The 24669-nt window shown below is 39.5% G+C and overlaps 1 protein-coding gene across 2 annotated transcripts in view; it reads right to left on the bottom strand.

The window, feature by feature from the left end:
* Positions 1 to 23108, bottom strand: part of LOC122540519 (cystathionine beta-synthase-like) — a 35233-nt gene extending 12125 nt beyond the window's left edge. The window contains exons 1-10 of one of the 2 annotated variants that reach the window (XM_043676383.2): positions 22859 to 23108; positions 21789 to 21966; positions 19148 to 19254; positions 16214 to 16348; positions 14086 to 14165; positions 7993 to 8127; positions 7601 to 7670; positions 3678 to 3769; positions 1810 to 1935; positions 977 to 1061 (exon numbers count right to left, since the gene is read on the bottom strand). In XM_043676383.2, the coding sequence (XP_043532318.1) occupies positions 977 to 1061; positions 1810 to 1935; positions 3678 to 3769; positions 7601 to 7670; positions 7993 to 8127; positions 14086 to 14165; positions 16214 to 16348; positions 19148 to 19254; positions 21789 to 21931 (973 nt within the window). In that variant the 5' untranslated portion in view covers positions 21932 to 21966; positions 22859 to 23108. The remainder of the gene's footprint in view (positions 1 to 976; positions 1062 to 1809; positions 1936 to 3677; positions 3770 to 7600; positions 7671 to 7992; positions 8128 to 14085; positions 14166 to 16213; positions 16349 to 19147; positions 19255 to 21788; positions 21967 to 22858) is intronic. The other variant, XM_087976441.1, reaches the window with a different exon arrangement.
* Between the last annotated feature and the right edge of the window lie 1561 nt (positions 23109 to 24669).

Below are 24669 nucleotides of genomic sequence, written 5' to 3'. Positions count from 1 at the left end.
AGCAGATACTTTTGAGGTGGAGAATCACAAGCTGAACTTCAGTAAGCTGATAACACACTGGTAATTTTACAACATTCACAGGTTTTTGAAGATGAATACAAATTAACCTATTCAGAGATTATTGCATCTCTGGAGAAGAATTGAAACTGGGCCTCCTGGTTCAGAGGTAAGGACTCTACAACTGTAGGCACACAAAAATCCCTTTACAGGATTTACAAAATTTTCTCCAAAATCTAAACAACACTTATTCAATTACAAAGCCAAATGGAATTTGTTTTGGTGATTAGTTGAATTTTGTAATGGCCAGGATTCAAACCCAAAACTACTTCTCTGAATTAATTATTCTACATTTTATTTCTATCTGTTAGGACAGGCTTACTCATTCTAAAGTAACATTGAACTATTCTCTATTGCTAATGGGACTTAACCTGTAAAAGAACAGAATCATAAATTGCATCTTTGGGGCCTCCTCAAAGGGTTCAACAGATGGCCTATTTCAACATATCCAATGCCTCCTTTGGTGAACCATTTAGTTAATGACAATGACTCCATTACAACAACATCCATTAACTTCAAATATGGTTATAACTTATCAGGTAACTTCCTGCTTAGCATTATATAGATTGAGATATGAATGTATGTAATACAACACAAATACTGAATAAAGCTAGAAAATCATGACTGCTGTGAAGGCCCAAAAGTCCCTTATGGCATTGCAAGGCAATTTTTTTTTTTGACAAAATCTTCTTATGAGAGATTGATCATCCAGCCTTCGAGCTGTGCTTAGAACCAATTTCAGAACATTCGTATTAGGCAAATTTACCCAATCTCTTTAAGTTCAAACAACAATAAGTTCCACAATTCAATATAACCAATATTTTGGAGAGGGTACTGCTGAAAAGATTCATGTTGTGAATCTCATTTCACAGAAATAGAAAAAAATATTCATGTAAATACTATCTGAAACATGGTTTACCACACAGCAATCCTTCCTTTTTGATCAACATCCGTGCCATTGCAAAACTTTCCTCATCATTAGTCTTCAGCCATTTGTCAATCACCTGTTTGAAAAAGAACATTCTTGTTACAGGGGACAATATGGTTTTGAAGAATTAAGCTAAAGATCAAATGAAAAAATTGTTAGCTGTTCAGTCTAGCCAGTTCTATAAAAAATTGTCAATTTTCTGTCAGAAGCACTTAAAATAAAAGATGTAGTTTGCACTTTATTGTAACCTTAAGGTATCTGCTATAGTTGAACAGGGAAAGTACTGCATGCATGTTTCATGTCTACCTATTCCATGCTAATAAGGTGCACAAAAAGTCAGCTTTTTTTTCAAAGGAAAGAGTAGCAAAGTTAACATCATGAAATCCCCACACAAAGTAAAAGCAAAGGTTTTGGAAGAAATTGCCAACTGCTCTATAAGATATAGTGCATTTTTCAAAACAGGATTAGATGTCATATGTTAGAAGGAGCTGACTAGTTTTTCTTATTTATTTACATTGCACTCTTCCAAATTTTATAATCTTTTGGATCTCAAATGAATCATATTTGCTGCCTGTTGAAAGAATATATATGATTTCTAGGATATAATTTCGAGCAGAAACAAGAAAGCTCATCATTACTGAAAATAATTTTGGAGTTATTTGCAAATATATAGCATTTATAGTAAAATCAGCCTTGAATATTACAATTTTTTAAACGAGTCTCAAGTTGAAAACAGCCAATCACTTTGTCCTTATTTTATGATGCATTAAGAGTAATGAGATCTTGAAGTAATTATACCCGGTATGTGGAATGCAAGGACATACTTTTCTGTCCAGTACGGTCGGTATAAATCTATGGCCAATTCCTTCCACTTCATATGAAATCTGGTCTGGGAAGTTGAGTTCTTCTGGTTCAGCCATAGTTGAACCTTCAGGGTCAACAGCAATGATCTGATAAGGGTAAAGAAAATCAATTACATTTTCCAGATTGGAGTTTTTTTTGGTTTTGAATAAAATGTAAACTGAATTGTAGCATACTGCTGGAGTAAGATGGTCTTTCTTTAGTTCTGACTTTGGAAATAAATTAGTTCATTCTCAGTCAAAATTGATAGAGTTTATTGCATTTTGGTCTGCCATTATACTATGTGGTTTGTACCAATGTGCTGTAGAGTTTTATGTGAGGTGACCGCCGTTAAGTGCAGCAAAATGTTGGTAGCTCAGATCTCGGTCATCGCAGTCAAAACAGGTAACATGAGACAGCAATAGAAATAATTTACAGGCGAGAGAGTTTGGTAACAGACTACACATCATTGTGATAGCATTGAATCAAAGTATAAAAGCAATGCAATTTTGGCAGGTTCATCCAGAAGAATCAAAGAATAATCAATGTAAAATTAATGCATTAGTCATATGGTAGGAGTTTAGAGTGGAGATGTGCTTGACTGAGTATCATCTACCCCTACTAATCATTCCTGGGACTCTTTTAATGTTGCTTTTAAATGTTGAAACTGAGGTCCCCTTTAGACCTGTGTTCAGTCAGTATTTCATGTGTGGTATCTTCTGTGTAACATGAAACTTCACTTAACTGTTGTTGTAATAACTAGCTCTGTACATGTATAAACAGATGATTCATCAGCTATCACACTACCCTATAATGAGCGCATCTTACTGAAAATAAGAATATTTTGTTCTAAGACGGAATGAAATCCAGCCTTCAAATGGAAGTGGGCAAATGGTCACCCCGGCATCATGATCATTAGATAAAAGACTTTAGGAGAAAGTCAGGACTGCTAATGCTGGAGATCAGAGTCAAAACGTGTGGCACTGGAAAAGCACAGCTGGTCAGGCAGCATCCGAGGAGCAGGAGAGTTGACATTTCAAGCATAAGCTCTTCATCAGGAAGGTAGGCAGGACTTTAGGAAGATAAGTGGCATGGTACAGATGGCCAATCTCCAAAATAAAGGTATGTCAAAAAGGGTGGGTGGGGCAAGATAGGTTTGAACATGACATCTGAGAGGGTTGGGGCAGGACAAACCACCACCACCTTGGGGGAAGACCAGGAAAATCTCCACATCAGCCGATGGGAACAGCAAAGACAGTTACTACCAAAGACTCTCACAAAAGACCACAAAGTATCTGGGACATGAAAGAGAACTGCCTCTGCTCTTCCATTTTACAGAAAGACTTCAAATTTCGTACATCATTCTCATCAGTCACAGTTCTTATATTTCATTTTGTTGCCTAATTAACTAACGTATTGTAACAAAATTGCTGTTTCTCAATCTCAGAAAATTGCAACAAATTGACAACTGCCAATATGAGGCATGTGATCAAAGACCCAAAAAAAATAAACACAAGCGTGTTTCATTTTTCTGGTCTAGTTGCTATCTTATAGTTGAGCATTAAATAAAAGGAACTTAAATCTCCAAATATTAACATTAACTGTCTTAAATTAACTTAACTTAACTTAACCAGATTGCTAGTTTCAGTTCCTCAATAAATCAAAATGAATGCTGTAACATTATTATTTATAGCTCATTGACAAACAGAGCTGAACTTTAATTAAATCAGCACAATTACCTTTATGCCTTCAAATCAACAAGAAGTCACTATTTTCACCTTGAAGAACATTTCAATTTTAGCTCGACGGCTTTACTCATCAATATTTATTTACTCCATATAAGATGGAATACCTCACAGTTGGGACATTTTTCCTTGAATTTTCTTGCTATGCCAGTGATGGTACCACCAGTTCCAGCACCCATCACCACAACATCAACTTGTCCTATGGAAATAAAAAAAGCAAAACAAAAACTTACTCTCAAATGATTAAATTACAATTAAACTAATTATTCCATTAGAAATGAACCTTTTTGTCTTCCAGTAGTGTATTGCAGCTTGAATATGAAATTAATTACAAGATTATTTACAGCAAGCAGTCATGCTTAGCAAGGTTAGATTTCTATATTATTCCAGAGTAACATGCCATATACTAACAGACAGGTAATTCACAGGAGAGCAAAATCTAACTGCATTAACTTAAATAATTTAACAGCTGTAAACATGTGGTGGATTATAAATTAATTAACAATGAGTAAAGGGTAAGAATGTGGAAAGATCATGATCCATGTTTGGTGTTTGGAAGGTGATTTGGAAGCATGATGCAAGGCAGAAAAACAAAATGATTTTGGAAGACATTTCTCGAGGCTGGGGTCTGGTGGATTAGTGGATTAGAGAAGATGGAGGATCACCCAATGTTAAAGGGATAGAGGGTTTGGACTGGAATACAGTTAGAGTAGATAAATTGGAGCAAGATTGTACAGTGCCTTAAGAGCGAGGTCAAGTTCATGAAGTTGATGAGATGGGAACAAAGAGCAAAGCAAAAGCTAGTCAATAAATAAATGGGTTAAGTTTCAGGCTGTCTAGTTCTTCAATTCTGAAGAAGGGTCACTGGATCTGAAATGTTACCCCTATTTTCTCTCCACAGATGCTACCAGACTTACTTAATGTATCCAGTCATTACTGATTTTGTTTCTGATTTCCAGCATACACAGTTAGAGTCATAGAGATGTGCAGCATAGAAACAGCCCCTTCGGTCCAACTCGTCCATGCCAACCACATATCCCAACACAATCTAGTCCCACCTGCCAGCACCCGGCCCACATCCCTCCAAACCCTTCCTATTCATATACCCATCCAAATGCCTCTTAAATGTTGCAATTGTACCAACCTCCACCACTTCCTCTGGCAGCTCATTCCATACACGTACCACTCTCTGTGTGAAAATGTTGCCCCATAGGTCTCTTTTATATCTTTCCCCTCTCACCCTAAACCTCTAGTTCTGGACTCCCCGAACCTAGGGAAAAGACTTTGCCTATTTACCCTATCCATACCCCTCATAATTTTGTAAACCTCTATAAGGTCACCCCTCAGCCTCCAACGCTCCAGGGAAAACAGCCCCAGCCTTTTCAGCCTCTCCCTGTAGCTCAAATCCTCAACCCTGGCAACATCCTTGTAAATCTTTTCTGAACCCTTTCAAGTTTCACAACATCTTTCCGATCAGAGTCAATGTTTCAGGTCCAGTGACCTTGCTTCTGAATTTGGAACTTCAAAATGTGCCTGCAGTTATGGATATAAATCTTTATAAATAGCATATAGGTGTGACTGGCAAATGTTCCTGAATTTGTATTAGACCCCCAAATATGGTATGAAAAATGTGTTGTTGGAAAAGCGCAGCAGGTCAGGCAGCATCCAAGGAGCAGGAGAATCGATGTTTCGAGCATAAACCCTTCTTCAGGAATCCCCAAATATGGTATGCATATTCTATACACAGCTTTGAACAGAATAATGTGACAAAACAGAGATTAGATCAGAGCAAAGATCGAGACAATTTTTGTAGCATTATGAATGGAGATATACGTGTAGCAAGAACAAGTAGGAGCAGTTCAGTTTTTCTGACACTGAACCATAGGGAAGTATTACTCATGCAACGCATGATGGTAAACTAGGAAAGTATTTGACACGGCAGCTCAAAGACAGTGACAACACCAAAGACCTTGAGTTGGGTGTCATTCATGTATTCAGTGACTTCAGTGCTTGTAAGTGCTGGTATATTATTCGAGTACAATATTTGAATAGGATAAATCATTCTGGGTTACAGAGATAAATTCAGAGGATTACGTTTATATTCTCCTGTGGGACATGGATGTCACTGGCTGGCCAGCATTTATTGCCCTTCCTAGTTGACCTTGAGAATGTAGCAGTGAGCTGCCTTCTTGAACCGTTGCAGTCCATGGGCTGTAAGTAAACCCATAAGGCCCTAAAGGAGGGAATTCCATGATTTTGACCCAGTGATGGTCTGTGTGATGAATCTTTGATCATTGGTAACCTGCAGAATGTTGATAGTGGGGCATTCAGTGATGGTAACACCTTCAAATGTCAAGGGATAGTGGTTAGATTATCTCCTATTCAAGATGGTCATTGTCTGGCATTTGTGTAGCGCAAATGTTACTTGCCTTTGTCAGGGTGGTGCTGGAAAAGCACAACAGGTCAGGCAGCATCCAAGGAGCAGGAAAATCGGCATTTCGGGCAAAAGCCCTTCATCAGGAATAGTGACCCTGATGAAGGGCTTTTGCCCGAAACGTCAATTTTTCTGCTCCTCGGATGCTGTCTGACCTGCTGTACTTTTCCAGCACCACTCTGATCTAAACTCTGGTTTCCAGCATCAGCAGTCCTCACTTTTGCCTTGCCTTTGTCAGCCCAAGCCTGGATATTGTCCAGGCCTTGTTGCATTTGAAACTGGACTGCTTCAGTATCTCAGGAATTGTGAATGGGTGCTGGACATTGTGCAATTATTGATAAACATTCATATTTCTCACCTTATGATAGACGAATGGTCATTGATGAAGCAACTGAAGGTGGTTGGGCCTAGGACACTACCTTGAGGAACTTCTGCAGAAATGTCCTACAGCTTAGATGAATGACCTCCAATAACCGCAACCATTTTCTGATGTGGCAGGTATGCCTGTAGCCAGCAGAGAATTTTCCCCCTTGATGCCCATTGAATAGAGTTTTGCTAGGGCTCCTTGATGCCACACTTGGTCGAATGCAACCTTGATATCAAGGACTGTCACTCTCACTGCACCTCTGAAATTCAGCGCTTTTGTCCACGTTTGTGCAAAGGCTGTTAATGAGGTCAGGAGCTGAGTAGTTCCAGTAAAATGCAAACTGGGCACCAGTGAGCAGGTTATTGCTCAGCTGATAGCATTATTGAAGACATCTGGAAGGTGAAATACAATTTTGCTGTGTAGCTACCTACCGCAGTCAAAGGTAAAATGTTAAGGCCCAAAATTAAAGCATCCTGTTCAAGATTGTTGTCACCATCCAGGGTCAAGAAGCCCGCTGGATTGTCATGCCAGCTGCCACTGCTGGCAGAAATTCCCAGTACTGCCATGCATAATGGCTGCAGTGTGCACAATCTATAAGGTGCACTGCAGTAACACACCAAGGTTCTGCCAACAACACCTTCCAAATCCAAGACCTCTACTGTCTAGAAAGACAATCACAATAGATGCATGGGAGAACCACAATCTGCAAATACACCTCTCTCACAATATGGACTTAGAATCTCCTTCACTGTGGTTGAGTCAAAACCCTGGAACAATCTAACACTGATTGTGTATCCTTATACTTCAAGACTGCAGCAATTTATGAAGGCAGACCACCACCACTTTCTTCAGGACATTTAGAGATGAGCAATGAATCCTGCCTTAGACAGCAGCTCCCAAACTCTTTAAATGTATTTTTAAAATGTGAATTTTCCAGGTGAATGCAAGTTTAGAAAATAAGAAACCTGCGTACAACTGAATCAACTGATCACTCCTGCAACTTGATCCCAAGTCACAATCAACCTCAGGTTTGATGGGGGAAAGGAGTGTAAAGGGGAACTATATGATCATTTATGTTTTTAATTCAAAACTAGAATACTATCTCATGGTGGAATCTGTTCAGTCAATATTACATGCACAATGCCATAGGGACATTCTGTGCTTCATGGATATTGAGGCAAATTAGGAATAGGTTCTCTAAAGAAATTATTACGTTCTATTATTATTACCTTCACATTGATCCAGAATTTCTTCTGCAGTGATGTCATAATGTGCTAATGGATTGCTAGCATTTTGATACTGAGGATAAAATAAATATTGGCATTAATGTTTCCATTTCAAGCAAAACAATAGATTTATAGACAAGTCTTACAAGTTTTTGGAGTGTCGTAAGGGAAAGTTTCAAGGATCTAGTTGAAGTTCTCTGAAATTTTCAGTATTCTTCATTTAAAGTCAAATAGCTTGATCCCTCAAGACTTCCACTGCCATCATTCTGCACATTCCAGGAAGGAATTGAATTTCTGCTTGATGCATTTTTAAAAAAACATATATTGTACAATATTTCCATGTAATCTGATGGATGCAAGAAATTTACATAAGTCACATTGACAAGTGATTTCACCTGATCAAACACATGAGAGTTTGGAATCTCGCTCTTCAGTTTCCAAGCCATTCCAATATGAGAGTCAGGGCTATTGAGATTTGCAGTGTTTGGTGTCCTCACCACTTCAACCCCCAAGGCTTTCAACACATTGACCTGTAACAAAAAAAGGAGAAAAAAGGGAAATAGTTGATAAACAATACAACATTGAAGAATAACAGCAGTAGAAACAGACTCAAAAATTCATTAATAGACAAGAAGTGAATTGCAATTTTTGTGCGCTGTCAGCATCCAATTAGAGCAAATATTTACTTTCGGCAAAACAATGGGGCAGGAAAATACTGCTGGCTTTCCACCTCAAGATAAATTTCTTTCAACTTCATTCGATCTTTTCGGCCAACAAAATGATTGAAGGCACTGTACATTGCAAAGGCTATGGGTCCTGTCAACATTTCGGCAATAGTACTCCAGAACTTGCTGCTTCCCAAGGCAAGCTGTTCGAGCACAGTTACAACAGTGGCATCCACCCAACAATGTGGAAAATTGTCCAGGTAAGTCTTGCACATGAAAAGCAGGACAAATCCAACCTGACTAATTACTACCCCATCAGTCTACTCTCAATCAGCAGTAAAGTGATGGAAGGTGTCATCAAGGTGTCATCAACAATGCTAACAAGCAGCACCCGCTCAGCGATAGTCTGCTGAGCAACGCCCACTTTGTTTCACCAGGGCCACTCAGCTCCTGACCTCATTACAGTCTTAGTTCATACATGACGAAAGCATTGAATTTCAAAGGTGAGGTGAAAGTGATAGCCCGTGAACATTCGGGCTGCATTCGACCAAGCATGGCATCAAAGACCCCTTGTGAAACTGGAATCAATGGGTATCAAGGTGGCAACCTCTCTGCTGGTTGGAGTCATATGGCCTCTATAGAGACACCAAGCGACAATGTCACTAAACTAGAGACCCTAGCTAACCGCAAGGACACCCATCGTTTGTGGCAAGGCCTACATGATATAATGGACTACAAAGTAAAGGAGAGCAGAATAGGGAATAGAATATATCCATCCCTGATGCATTCAATCCATTTTACAGAAGGTCAGTGAAACAATGCCATCTGCCCAACAGCACCTGTTCCTTCAGTCAGCCATTAGATCGGCCTTTTTGAGAGTGAACTCATAGAAAATGACTGGCCCAGATGGAATCCCCAGCCATGTACTCAGATCCTGCACATACCAGCTTAAATGACTACCACCCAGTGGCTCTGATCTACATAATTATGCAGTGCTTTGAGAGATTAGTCATGGCTCACATCAATACCATCCACTCAATCTGCCTTGTTGCCTTGAAATTCACCCACTGTCACAACGCAGATACCACCTTCCTGGCCCTACATTCATCCTTGGACCATCTGGAGAACAGGGATACCTATGTCAGGCTCCCACTCTGACTAAAGCTTTAATTCCACCTAAACTAATCTCCAAACTCTGAGGCCTAGGCCTAGGTCTCAGTTACCGCACCCCCCCCCCCCGCATCCACACACACACACACACAGACCTGGATCATCAACTTCCTGACCCATAGACCGTGATCAGTGAGAATAGGCAACTGCACCTTCTACCTCCTCCACAACAACCCTCAACACCGGCACGCGAGAACACTGCATACTGAGCATCTGACTATATTCCCTGTACAGTTATGACTGTGTGGCCAAATTTTGTCCTAACTCCAACAGGATTGATGATGACACAATCATTGTAGGCTGGATTTCAAACAAGGATAAGACAGAATACAGGAAAGAGATAAAGTGCTTGGTGGCATGGTGAAAAGATAGCAATCTCCTCCTAAATGTCTATAAAAATAAAGAGCTGGACATTGACTTCAAAAAATAAGGTGGATGGGATGCCCCTACCTACATCAATGGAGCTGAGGTAGAGATGATTGAAATTGTCAAGCTCATAGGACAGTCACCAACTATTTGTCCTGGTCCATCCACGTTGATGTAATAGTCGAGAAAATACAACAACACCTCTATTTCCTCAGGACAATAAAGAAATTTGGCATATCCATAAAAACAGAAATCAATTTTTATACATTCACCATAGAAACTATTCTATCCAGGTGCATCACAGTTTGGTATGGCAGCAGCTCTGCTCAGGACCGTAAAAAGCTACAGAGAGTTGTGAACACAGCCCAGTCCATCACACATCACCTATTGACTCCATTTATACTCCTCATTGCCTCAGAAAGGCAGCCAACATAATCAAAGACCCCTCCCACCAAAGTTATAATCTCTTCCAAACTCTTCCATTGGGTAGAAGATACAAATTCTTAAACACTTGCAGCAACAGAAGCTTCTTCCCTGCTGCTATTAGACTTGTGAATGGATCTCTAAAATTTCAAATTTAATGTTGATCTTGCTCTTTGTGCATCTTCTCTGCAGCCGTAACATTGTATTCCTCACTTTGTTCTATTGCCCTTACGTATATTGTATGGTACAATCTGCCTGTACTGTGTGCAAAACAAAATTTTTCACTTTATCTAAGTACCTGTGACAGTAATAAATCAAATAAAATAAAATCAAATCATACCTGGCACATAAGAAGACACTTGTTGGAGGTCAGTCATCTCAGCTCTAAGACATCTCTGCAGAAGTTCCTCAGGATAGTGTCCTAGGCCCAACCATTTCCAGCTGCTTCATCAATGACCTTCCGTTGATCATAAGATTAGAAGTGGGGATGTTCACCAATGGTTGCACAATATTGAGCACCATTCATGACTCCTCAGATACTGAAGCACGTTCAAATGCAAAAGATCTGGACAATATCCAGCTTGGTCTATCAAGTGGCAAGTAGAATTCACTCCACGCAAATGGCAGGCAATGACCATCTCCAATAAGAGGCAATCAAACCACCTTGACATTCAATGGTGTTACCATCACTGGATCCTGTACTATCACCATCCTGTAGGTTATCATTGACTAGAATCACAACTGGACTCACCACATAAATACAGTGGCTACAAGAACAGGTCAGAGGTTAGAAATACTCCGAGGGGTAATTCACCTTCTGACTCCCCAAAATCTGTCTACCATTTCCAAAGCAGAGTTGAAGAGTGTGATGGGATACTCCCCATTTTCCTGGATGGGTGCAGCTTCAACAACACTCAAGAAGCTTGACATCATCCAGGACAAAAGATGAGGACTGCAGATGCTGGAAACCAGAGTTTAGATCAGAGTGGTGCTGGAAAAGCACAGCAGGTCAGGCAGCATCTGAGAAGCAGAAAAATCTACGTTTCCGGCAAAAGCCCTTCGTCAGGAATAGAAGCAGGGAGCCTCCAGCGTGGAGAGATAAATGTGGAGGGGGGGGGGGGAGCTGGGGAGAAGGCAGCAAAGAGTACAATAGGTGAATGGGGTGGAGATGGAGATGATAGGTCAGAGGGGACAAAGCAGCCTGCTTGATTGGCACCACATCCAAAACATCCACTATCTACCCCATGTATGCTCAGCAGGAAAACAATAAGATGCACTGCAGTATTTCACCAAAGTCAACATCTTCCAAACCCATGACCATTTCCATTTTGAAGGACAAGGACAACAGGTAAATGGAAACACCAAGCTGCCCTCCAAACGTCTCAGTGTTATGACTTGTAAATATATCGCTGGCTGAAATTTCTGGAAGTCGCTCCTTAATGATATTTCAGGTATACCTACAGAACAGGGGCTGCAGCAGTTCAAGAAGACAGCTCACCCACCACCTTCTCAATGGTAACTAGGAACAGACAATAATTACTGGTTAACCAGTGATGCCCATGTCCCATGAGTGAATAAACAGTTAAAGCCATTAACGTCCAAGTCACTGAAATGCCAAATGAATTTGGCTAGCGCCAAAGGCATGGTGGAATCCCCTTTGACTAACATTTAACACATAATCGTGCTCACTCTGTATACATGAGAAGAAATGTTTGCGAATGAAAACATAGCTGGAGTTTTTAAAAGCAAATGCATGCTTCATTTGCTTATGCCTTCAACATCCTAACATCCAGCACAAATGAGATGCTGCACTTTTTCTCCATGGATCCCTCACAATGTAACACAAAAGCAAACCTCACCCACCTTGACCATTTCTTGGTTGTATGTCACTTAGAGAACTGGATCTGATAGCTGCAGATATTGTTTGTGCCTAAGCAACATGGGAGATCCTTTGGAGCAAATGGTGAGCTGAAAACACCTCGTACCTGCTCCAATTTCCATGTCAATATTTCTCAGCATCTAGTTTGTTTAACACATTCATAAGATAGGAAGCTAAATATTAATGAGGCAAGTTGTGGCATTAATACGGTGTTTAACAAGCGAGAATCCTACTTACTTGGCAACTTGCTACAGTCTAGCAAGAAATATGACTTGTCTCTCATCAATCGGTTTTCAAAAGTATCTTCTATCCTTGTCCTTCTAGATGGTAGTGGTCCTGACTTTTGATTGTGCTGTCTAAGGAATTTTGGTCAATTTCTGCAGTGCATCTGCTAGACAGTTTACACTGCTGCTACTGAACATCAATGGTGGATTGTGATGCCCAGAAAATTGCATGCAATTCTACTCACTGTTTCTGTTGCTGACAATTTTGCTCTTCCAAACATTTCTATTTTGTCACATTGCATACACAGTTTGGGCTGTGGTCCTCCCTGCTGCTGACAAAATGAAACCACTAATTGATTTTCATCATTTTTTCCCCCCTCTGTCAGTGTGAGAGAGTCTTCCATGGATGTATGATGTTCCTTTCTATATTATGGTCGTAGAGGAAGTGATGCAGAAGGCACGAGTGGTGCAAAGGCAAAGAAACAAACAGTTTTTGTTTGGAGGAACTGGTATTGGACTGGGGTGGACAAAGTTAAAAATCACGCAACACCAGGTTATAGTCCAACAGATTTATTTGGAAGCATTACATTTCGAGCCGTTGCCTCACAGCCACATAGTGAAGAGGCTAGTGCTTCCGAATTAACCTGTTGGACTTTAACCGGTTGTTGTGTGATTTTTAAGTTTTTACGAAGGAAAGGGTGTATCAGATTCTGTCTACCCCATTCCAATGCCCTATAGAATATACATACAGCGTAACACATGTCAGAACATTAATAAAGGGTTGTGTATAAAATGGGCAAATAGTACTGACCTAACCAGCAGTGGCCACATCTCGTGAAAGAATGAGAATAAATAAATATATTGAAAATAATTCTTTTCACTGTATAAATACAAAAGGAGTTCCTATATCTACAGTGTAATAAAGGAAAACAAAACAACCACTGTTCTGTATTGTCACTCTGTCTGTAGTTATTAAGGAGATGACTGCTTTGTAATGTTTCGCAGTCAGTATGTCGGCATACCTTTAAAAGACATGCTGATGATGTGATAGCCTGTAAGGTGGGGGATATAAACTTCTCAAGTTCCATCTTGCCCTAGGATCAATTTAAAAATATGTTGTACCATTGCAATATAATAGCCTAGTGTTAACCTTGACACTTGATATACCTGTGAATATAATGACTGTATAGAATTGCTAGCTGCGATAAATGTCTTATTGGACATTTCAATACCACAATATCCATACCTAGTTTCTAAGGTTCAGATATAATTATGCATTACCACATCAGATAAAACATCCTACAAGAGGCAAAAGCTGCATCAATTGGAGTAGGGTAGACAGAATATGATATAATTCTTCCTTCTTATAAACCTTTTTGTTTGCGTTTGCACTACTCTCGCCTTCTGCATCACCTCTATGATCATAAAATGGAAAGGAACACCATACATCCATGGAAGACTCCCTCACACTGACAGAGGGAAAAAAAATGATGTAAATCATCTCGTGGTCTCACTCAGTCAGCAGCAGGGAGGACCACAGCCCAAACTGTGGAGGCAATGTGACAAAATAGAAATGTCCATACCCAACTTGAATTGCAGAAAATCATTTCAGATTGTCATCGTATGAACCCAGGGTTAATATGGGCAGAAAATAATTGATCAGCAGCAGCAACTGGAATAAAATGAAGTTGCACTGTGGGGTATTTCTGAATCAGGACATTACTTTCTTTCAGAATCAAGGATTCTTAATTTTACATTTACCTTCTCTAAGCTCATCTTCTCTGGCATGACAATGATGCAGCGATATCCTTTCACAGCAGCCACCAAGCCTAAACCAATACCTGTGAAAATATGAGTTGATGGCAATACATTCAATCACTTATGGCCAAGTAACAGCACTCAACATCAAAAAATGACTGATGACTCTAATCTAATGATTTGAGCTATATAGAGAGGTTGAATAGGCTGGTGCTGTTTTCCCTGGAGCGTCGAAGGCTGAGGTGTGACCTAATAGAGGTTTATAAAGTTATGAGGGACATGGATAGGATAAATAGACAAAGTCTTTTCCCTGGGATGGGGGCATCCAGAACTAGGGGGCATAGGTTTAGGGTGAGAGGGGAAAGGTACAAAAGAGACCTAAGAGGCAACTTTTCCCACACAGAGGGTGGTGCGTGTATGGAATGAGCTGCCAGAGGAAATGGTGGAGACTAGTACAATTGAAACATTTAAAAGGCATCTGGATGGGCATATGAATAGGAAGGCTTTAGAGGGGTATTGGCCAGGTGCTAATAGGTGAGACTAGATTGGGTTGGGATATCTTGTCGGCATGGATGGGTTGTACCGAAGAGTCTGTTTCTGTGCTGTACATCTCTATGATTCTGTAATTTACCTGCAAGAATGTAAATGCTGTTCTTTTCTATAACTGATTTGCGCAAGAACAGTGAAGTCTACAGTTTTATGTTTCACAGCAAGTATGCAATATGCCTTTAAGAGGCATGCTCACGAAATCATTACTGAATCATGGTATGTGACCTAACAGTAGAAAGGTCTGTGTCTCCATCTTACTGAGGCCACTTGCAGCATGATATGCTGAGGCAAGCTTGCAATGGTTTGTAATCAAATTCCTCAGTGCTAGCCTAATTATATTTGTGCCAGTAATTGCAATATATTAAGATACCAAGGCTGTAATAAATGTTGATTGAATCTTTCAGTTACCTAAAAGATAAAAATGTTACCCAGTCTTATGCTATGGGAGATAATGTAAACATTGCTTTGTCAAGTAAATAGGCCCACTTGAAAGTATAAAGTCCATCACTGCAGGTTTGTCTGCTCAGTTCTGCCCTTTTCATATTTTCAAGTTAATTGCATAACTCATTAAATACAGAGAAATTTACAACAAAATTCTATGCTGCAAACAACATTTAACGTATTGCAAACGTGTTCATGCACAATCTTAGATCTCTAACCAAAGTAATAATGCAATTGTTTTTCTTTAACAACAATGTTTCTTTCTGGCAATAGCATTGAGTGGCATAGGACAGGAGCCAATTGCAAAGTTGGAAGATTACACATTTGAAATAATGACTAATGGTTCCTATACCAGTTCTGGTCTTATTTTCATTATATCTGTAATTTCAGTTCACCTGGCAAACATTACAGGAAGTGGGCAAATGTTTAAGCACAGATGTCAGAGTGCAATGAATTTGTAAGCACCATGTTTTGGGCTCATTTAACACATTTCTGCAGCAATGATTTGGAACAGATTACTTTAACTGTTGTGTTTTAAATTTTGGAAGCATGGTGTTTCAACAAGGATCATACTTAACCGATTGAATGTTATCGCCACAAGTTGCTCAGGATGGCTGCAAGGTGGTCTCATGAATTTGACGAATGGACCAATTGGGTACAGATTGGGGAAGGCCATTATGATAGGCTTTTTGGACCCATTTAACTCTCAGGAAGTGGGCACAACACATGTCAATTGCTATTCCAACAGCAGAAAGTGAGGACTGCAGATGTCTGGAGATCAGAGTTGAAGAGTGTGGTGCTGGAAAAGCACAGCCGGTCAGGCTGCATCTGAGGAGCAGGAGAGAGGCATCATTCCTGATGAAGGGCTTATGCCTGAAACTTCGACTCTCCTACTCCTCGGATGCTGCCTGACCAGCTGTGCTTTTCCAGCACCACACTCTTCGACACTATTGCACTAGCTTCAACATGTTGGAGGGCTCTGGTGCAGTCTTGCAGTTTAGCAGAACACCCAGAGATTAGAATAGAATCTGTATATATCACTGATGTTTATTCTGGAACCTCCTAATGGGTATCACTGACTTCCTTTTTCCCATAACCTACTTGACTCAAATCTTTCAGCGAATACTATAACAATTCTTACCCGTGTTACCAGAGGTTGGTTCAATGATGACATCACCTGATCTCAGAATCCCTTGTTTCTCAGCATCTTCAATCATTCGTAAAGCAATGCGGTCTTTAATACTTCCACCAGCACTGAAGAACTCACATTTTGCCACTAGAAAAGATGTTCAAAAAGTAGCCTTAGCAAAGTTATGGTTCTAATTATATTTTTCTGATACAAACACTGAAAATGATAAAGTGCAAATAAAAAGTAACAGAATATATTGAACTAGTATTGAATTAAAGAGTGTAAGTTGGTGGTAGTAACGTTATTCTTAAGAATAACTTTGCTTTGAGATATTTCTAAAGTAGCCTAAAACAGCTTATTCACTGGCCTACTATTAACATTGATAGACCTGTTAACCCAGAGACCCAGGTAACGTTATGGGGACCTGGTTTTGAATCCTGTCATGGCAGATGGTGGAATTTGAACACAATTTTTTTTGTTTTAAATCTGGAATCATTACCATGAAACCATTGCCAATTGTTGAGCGGAAAGTCATTCTGATTCACTAATGTTGTTTGGCAACTGCTCTCCTCACTACTTGGTAACTGCTGGTCTGCCCTACATGAGACTCCAGATTCACAACAATGTAGTTGACTCTTACCTGCCCTCTGATCAATAAATGCTGGGCTCAAATCCTGTGCATGAATTAATGAGAGAGATTTGCCAGCCAAATAAGAGTAAAATTCAGTGCACCCTATCAAGAGTTCATCTCCACTGCTAAAAAAACTGTTCTGCCATTCGATGAGATCATGATTGATCTAATAATCCTCAACTCCATTTTCCTACCTTTTCCCATTAACCTTTGATACCCTTAGTAAATAATGATCTCTCTGCCTTGAATATACTTAAAAACCAGCCTCATCAGTTGTCTGCAGAATTCCACCAATTCACACTCAGAGAAGAAATTCCTCCTCATCTCTGTCTTAAATTTGCAACCACTTCTTCTGAGATTATGCCATCTTGTCCAGGATTCTCTCATAAGAGGAAATAACCTTTCCACATCTATCCTGACAAGTCCTCTCACAAGCTTCTATGTTTTAACAGAATTACTTATCATTCTTCTATATTCCAGCGAGTGCAGGCCAAATCTACTCAACCTCTCCTCAAAAGACAATCCCTTCCAAACCTGGTATCAACAAAATGAACATTCTTTGAACTGCTTCCAATACCAATATACCTTCCCTTAAATAAGGAGCTCAAAACTGCTCAGTTTTCCAGCTTTGGTCTGATTAGTGCCTTGTTCAGCTTTAGCAACACATCTCTATTTTTATATTGTGTTCCATTTGAAATATAACTGATTAATAAAATGCAATAAGCAACATCTTCTTTAAGACTACTTTTCATTGGACGATCAAGCTATTTTCCTCTGCATCACTGGATTAGGCAAATCTTGCAGATGCTCAAGCTGGAAGAGGATGGTGGCAATAAATTTACCTTTTCTAGAGCAATAGTACAGAGAGGTCATACAGCAATTTGAGCAGTGGTACAGATTGCTCATACACACCTTCTAGTGGGCATGATTCAGGAATTTGATGGAGTACTCTCAACTCGCCTGGATGGCTACACCCTCAACAACAATCAAGAAACTTGGTACCATTGAGGCAAAGCAGTTCACATTACTGGCAGCTTATTTACCATCTTCAACACACAATAGCTCCACCATCAGAGCACAGAGGTAGCAGTGTCTGACATCTGCACAATGGAGTGCAGCAACTTGCCAAACTTCCTTACACAACATCTTCCAAACTCACAAGCTCTACCACCTAAAGGGCAACAGACATTTGGAAATGCCACCACCTCTAAATTCCCATCCATGTTACTCACCATTGTGAACTGGAACTCCATTTCTAACAGCATTTTGTGCTTCCTTACACCCCGTGGACATCAGCAGGTCAAAAAGATAGTAATGCAGCATATTTGCCAAGGTCATTAAGGATGTGCAATAAATGCTGGCCTAGTCAGACTTTTCATGAATGTGTAAAATAATAAAAAACCTGCTCCTTCACTGTTGCTGGTTTGAAAGTCCAATACTCCATCTCTAACAATATTATTCATGTACTTACATCTTCTGGACTGAACCTATTCAAGAAAACTATTAACTACAACTTTTTGAGGGAAATTAGAGATGGCCAATTAATGCTGGAAACTCTTCCCATTGACCCTCATATCCTGCAAATGAGTTTTTAAAATCCTATAAGACCATTTTCATTAGTCTGCCAAAAACAGAAATTTGTGACAATGTTTACATAATACATACAATAACAATTATTATTCTAAGTATTTGTAAAATAAATTTAGAAAAGCATTCATTTTACCGAACATTGACCTTAAAGATGCATTTTCAAATGAAATTCACTGACAAAAAAATTGCAAATATATTACATTTTGTTTAAGATAAAAACCTTTAGCACACCATTGGAGGTTAATCTTCAAGCTTTGTTCTGAATATAGTATAAGTTTTCTTCCTTATTTTACAGTGACTAAGAACATACCGATCATTAAAATGCTAGAACGGAACGATTGCAGTACGACCTAAACAGTTGAAAGTTAAAAGTCACACAACACCAGGTTATAGTCCAACAGGTTTATTTGGAAGCACTCGCTTTCGGACCATTGCTCCTTCACCTGATGAAAGAACAGTGCTCCAAAAGCGAGTGCTTCCAAATAAACCTGTTGGACTATAACCTGGTGCTGTGTGAGTTTTAACTTTGTACACCCCAGTCCAACACCAGCACCTCCAAATCATTAACAGCTGAGGTACAGCACTAGGCTCACCTTTGTGTCCAGTCTTTGCTTACCTACTACAACTACACAAAATAATTATTTGAAAGCTCCAAGTTTTTCCAAAAACCTGAGCTCATTTGTGTAGGATGAAAACATAATGAGATTTCACTCAGTGTTACTTACATAGCTCACATTTGATTCCATATTCTTTTGCAATATTATTAATTCGGATGAGGGGAGTGTTACCAATTTTATAGAGGACATTAGGCAAGATCTTGCTTGAATCCTTTCTGCAAAAGAAGACGTAGAATGTAACAGAATGCTTTGTTACAATCTAAACAAGTCTGTAATGCGTGTCCAAAATGAAATGCAGCACATGGTGTGCTATTTCGTTAAGGTCCAGATTTGATATCTGATTAACACTGAGACTGAAAGGTGGCCTGTTAGAAACAAGGAGAAAAAGCCACGGGAGCACTCAAATGAAACTATAGTGTCATTTAAATGAAGAACTGGAACATGCCCCCACATGCCTAGATGAGTGCAGATCCAACTGCAATCAAGAATCTTGATACCATCTAAAACAAAGCAATCTGTTTCATTAACTTGCTCCCTCATTGGCACACTTTTTCTGCAGCAGGTGCCATCTGTGCAACACGCACTGCAGAAAATCACTATCACTACCCTACCAGGGCTGCAACCTATACCACTGAGAAAGGCAAGTGCAGCAGTCACACAGAAGTACTCTTAACTCCAAGTTCCTCATTAGGTTAGTCACCTTCCTAACTTGGGTGTGTATTACCATTACTTAATCCCTGAACTCTCTGTCCAGCAGCAGTGTGAGTACATATTCATTACACAAAATGCTGCAGTTTTTAAAGTGAGATTGACTACCATCTACTGAAGAGGATCTGAGAATGGGCAATAAATGTTGGCCTTACCAGTGATTCTAGTATTGCAAGAATGAATAGATAAATAAAACTGGGGCAATTCTACAAATTAAAAAAAAAAATTCTATTTTGTAAAAGAAAATGGGACAAGCAACGAGTTCAGTATGTTAACACTGTTTCATTGGGATAAATTATACAATATGGTGGGAGTGAGTTTTCTGTGTTTCCGGGTGAGGACGTCCTGCTTTAGTAAGCTCTCCAGCACCTCAGACAGACCTGTGCTGCACTGAGTCAGGAACTGAATCAATTTTTACAGTTGTCACTGAGGCCAGTCTGACAAGCCCTTGTGAGGAGGGCTTAGAATGAAGGAACTTGGGGGCTCAGGTTCGAAAGATTTTGGTGGGGATGACAACCAGGTTAAACTTTAAAGGCCCCTCTGAATGGTCCAAGGCAGTCAATCAGTTTGGCAAATTGGCATAGGCTTTTCCTAAGGCCAGTTAAGTCACAGTGACCAAGGGATGTGGCCCTTAAGTGGACACTAATTGTAATTCAGCCAAATACTGGATTTAACAAGCTTCCCACCTTCAAACACTCTGGCAAGTAATTGTTAAATCCAGTCCTTTGGATTTCAGTTAATAAAATCAGTTAACCACAAACCATTCAGCTGACTCTAGCATATGTTTACAGGACCTTGATTAGATTACAATCAATTGAAATCGATTGTGTATACTCTGTTAGATTTTGTGAAGATTCCATTTGGTGAAACTGATATTGATAACGCATTACATTCTTACTCAGAGGAGTTAGTTGAACAAACAGAGAATTACACCAGAATAGTTCATTCTGTGACCTTCACTTGTGCAGGTATGTTGAGTGAAGTTGGACTTTAATGCTACAAAGAGAATCACTTTATTAATCTCCATTGAACTCACACAAAATAAGTGGATTTACTAAATGTGATCCCCAAAAGAGCTTTGACTAAACAAGGATACTTGATTTTGTTGGGATCTTGATCAGGTGGGCAAATGGGCTGAGGAGTGGCAGATGAAGTTTAATTTAGATTAATGTAAGGGTGCTGCATTTGGGAAAAGCAATTTAGAGCAGGACTTATACACTTAATGGTAAGGAGTGTTACTGAACAAAGAGACCTTGGAGTGCAGGTTCATAGTTACTTGAAAGTAGAGTTGCAGGTAGATAGGATAGTGAAGAAAACATTTGGTATGCTTTCCTTTATTGGTCAGAGCCCTGAGTATAGGGGTTGGGAGGTCATGTTCTGGCTGTACCGGACATTAGTTAGGCCACTTTTGAAATATTACTTGTAATTCTGGTCTCCTTTCTATTGGAAGAATGTTGTGAAACTTGAAAGGATTCAGAAAAGATTTACAAGGATGTTGCGAGGATTGGAGGATTGAGTGAGAGGGAGAGGCTGAATAGGCTGGGGCTGTTTTCACAGAGCGTCAGAGACTGACAGGCGACTTTATAGGGGCTTAAAAAATCATGAGGGGCATGGATAGGATAAATAGACAAGGATCTTTTTTATCCTGCGGGGGGATCCAGAACTAGAGGGCATAGGTTTAGGGTGAGAGGGGAAAGATATAAAAGGGACCTAAGGGACAACTTTTTTCACACAAAGGGTTTTGCATGTATGGAATGAGCTGCCAGGAGAAGTGGTAGAGACTGGTACAATTACAACATTTAAAAGGCATCTAAATGGGTATCTGAATAGCAAGGGTTTGGAGGGTCATGGGGCAAGTGCTGGCAAATGGGACTAGATTAATTTAAGATACCTGGTCGGCAGGGACGAGTTGGACCAAAGCATCTGTTTCCGTGCTATACGTCTCTATGACTTAGAAAGTAAAACTACTTGTTACACGATTTCAATGACACGTGGCCTTGCTGCTGTGAAGCTACTTCTCTGAAGCATATGTAATACCTACAGCTGATCTTGAGTGTGTGGAGATTTGGATGGCGCCATTCCCAGACTCCAGGTGCAGCGTGATGGAAGGTCTGGCATTCTAGGCTGCTGAGGTTCCTGTATTTGATTCTCTTTCATTTTGTTGCTCTGTTCAGAGGTCATCATGTGAACAGTGGAGTTAAAAGCAAAACTTATTTAATCTGTAGGAAAAAAAGCTAAATATTTTTATCTGTTTCCAGTCTTGATCATCTATTAAAGAATCTGCTCTGTGTGCAACAGACTAATGCAAACTTCTCAGCCTTCAGTTCAATTTCCAGAGTACACTGAGTTAGTTTCTAACATCCAAGGTAAAACAGTGGAAAAACCCAGGCAGCATCTGTGCAGAGAAACAAAGTTAATGCTTCTTGTTGAAATGGCCTTTCATTAGCTTGGATAAAAGATCAGATCTAAAACATCAGGATCGTACATTTGCAGCATTTGCAAGTCCAAAACATGGATATAATGGAATTTGGAGAGTCAGCATGCTATGGAGGAAATCTCAGTCAGGCTGACCTAACACCTACAATGGTGAGCTTTCTGAAATGGAGTTTTGAATAGCAAACAAGATTCTATAAAAGTTGTATTCTAGCTAAACCATCAAAAGACCGTGCCTGAATTATGTTTGAAGAAGTCTTGGCATTGTATTTTAAGTAATATAAAAAAAATAGATTTTCCCTGTTATAATTGGATAAATTCCCTGACAGGATAATAGAATTTGATATTTCAATAACAGTTAAGAGCTTCCTTGCAACATTTTAGTCCCTGTAAATTCCCGTTTTCTTGATAAATCACTTTAGACATGATTCAATCATTTTAGACTGACAGCAAGAACAGCAGAACAACTGAAGTCATTTTCATACACTTTTTATATCAAAGGTCAATCACTTTTTCAAGCTTCTGAATGATCAGAAATAATCGTTACAATGAAGATTGCTGAGACACCCTATTTTGTTAATTGCTTTAGTTAGTGGCAGCTGTAATTATCATTTAAAAGAAAAATAAAGGTATTTGTGAAGAAATTAATTACACAAATCTTGTTCACTCAAACCTTACCTGGAAAATGAGTAGTTAAATTCTGATGGTTTTCTTCTGGAACAAAAACAAGGCAATGTGTAGAAAGAGGGAAGTTCGATTCCTTTTGGAATGTTTTGGCTTGGCATCAACAATTAGAAAACTTTAAATGCTTATCTTCTGTCCAATGGGTTCATAGCTTGGTGAACCCTCCTACTTTTCTGTTCCTTGTTGTGCATAATTACAATGCATTTGACATGAGTGGTGTAATTTAAATTTTCAGTCTGCTTTACCCTAGTTTTTATTTGGTTATAGACAAATGAGGAATGCAGGTGAGTTTTTATGGTCTGGAATGCAAGCTGTTCGACAATTGGCACAGATTCAACCACACCTATCACATAATCACAGGGTCATGGAATTGTTACAGCACAGAGAAAGCCATTCAGTCCATCATGCCTGCACTGATTCTATTACTCATGGCCAATCTCCTGCCTTTACTCCATATCGCAATTCTGACCAAATAATCTTCCAATGCCCTCTTGAATACTTCAGTTGAACCCGCCTCCATCACATTTCCATACCCATTGTGTGAAGAAGTTTTTTACTCCCAAATCACCCTTGCTTCTTTTGTACAGTGCTGTCAAAAGGAAATTTGATGTATAATTATAAACAAAACATTCACAAAGCTATTTGCAAGGGGCGTAGGATTAATTTGATAACTCACTCAGTGAGCTGTTACAAGCACTTAGAGAGCTAATTGGCCTCCTTCTGTGTTGTGTGATTCCAATTCAGCTCAGCCAAAGAGGTTTCCTTGAATTAACAGCAATGTAGAAACAAAATGCACTGAACATAAATCACCAGGAAAATCTGAGGACTAACTCTGATAATAGTCTATAATTTCTTAGTACTGAGGAGACCTATTAGAAATTCACTTAGCAAATAACAGCAAATCTTTAGCATCTTGGAGCTCTCATCATATTGCATCCATTGCCACAATTGAATATATTAGCGTCATTTCAATGATAGCTGAATAATGTGCTTCACTGTTCAAAGTCAAGGAAAAGCTGAAGACATGAAACAGAAAGCAGATAATTGGTTTTCAACAGAGTATTCTTTCCCACGTGCTATTTTTCTGAACATTTGAGAACTTCAACTATGGTTCGTAAACTGCAAACTATTCCATGAATCAAAATGCATCAGACATTTCAAATAGCACATAATGAAGGGTAAAGAACTTGACATTGACCTGGTATTGCAAACTCCAAAAGCCAGTAAGTCGCCATGGCTTATGATGCATTGCATTCTAAGATGGTTTTACTAGTATTCAGAAAAATTGTAGTTACCTCCTCTTACAGAAACTTGAAATCAAAACTTCTCCTTTCTGGTCAAAGGAAATTGCAATTAGAATGGAAACAGTCTGTTCAAATATCACAACCGTTTCCCAACTATTGTTCCCAGCAATGGTGAGAAAGGATAGTTATTTCTGTCAATGAACTCTGCTACCTTGTTATTAGGGCTGACTGCCAGAACATAATGCAAGCAAAATTTCAGGAAGTAAGTATTTAAAAGCCAAAAGTATGCGAATATTTTCAATACTTCGCATCTCAAAAGCTGAGTGGAACGAGGACCAGGCAGATTTCATTAAGAACGTGATCCCTGATTGAGGCTATTGACCTGGGACAGTCAGGGACCTGTGGCTGACAGATATAAACCAGATTCCTTCCCCCTACGACTCTATTTTGATTTAATCCCTGCCCTCCCCTTCATTGTTTAATCACGCAGCATTGCCCTCTGAGAAAGGCATTGCTTTTCACTGGCCACTCAGGTGTTTCCTTTCTTCCTGGTGGTGGAAT

This window comes from Chiloscyllium plagiosum, unplaced genomic scaffold, assembly GCF_037043375.1.
Source record: "Chiloscyllium plagiosum isolate Xiang-an unplaced genomic scaffold, Cpla_swu_hap1 HiC_scaffold_29, whole genome shotgun sequence".
Lineage (NCBI taxonomy): Eukaryota > Metazoa > Chordata > Chondrichthyes > Orectolobiformes > Hemiscylliidae > Chiloscyllium > Chiloscyllium plagiosum.
This window is presented reverse-complemented; position numbering and strand designations above follow the sequence as displayed.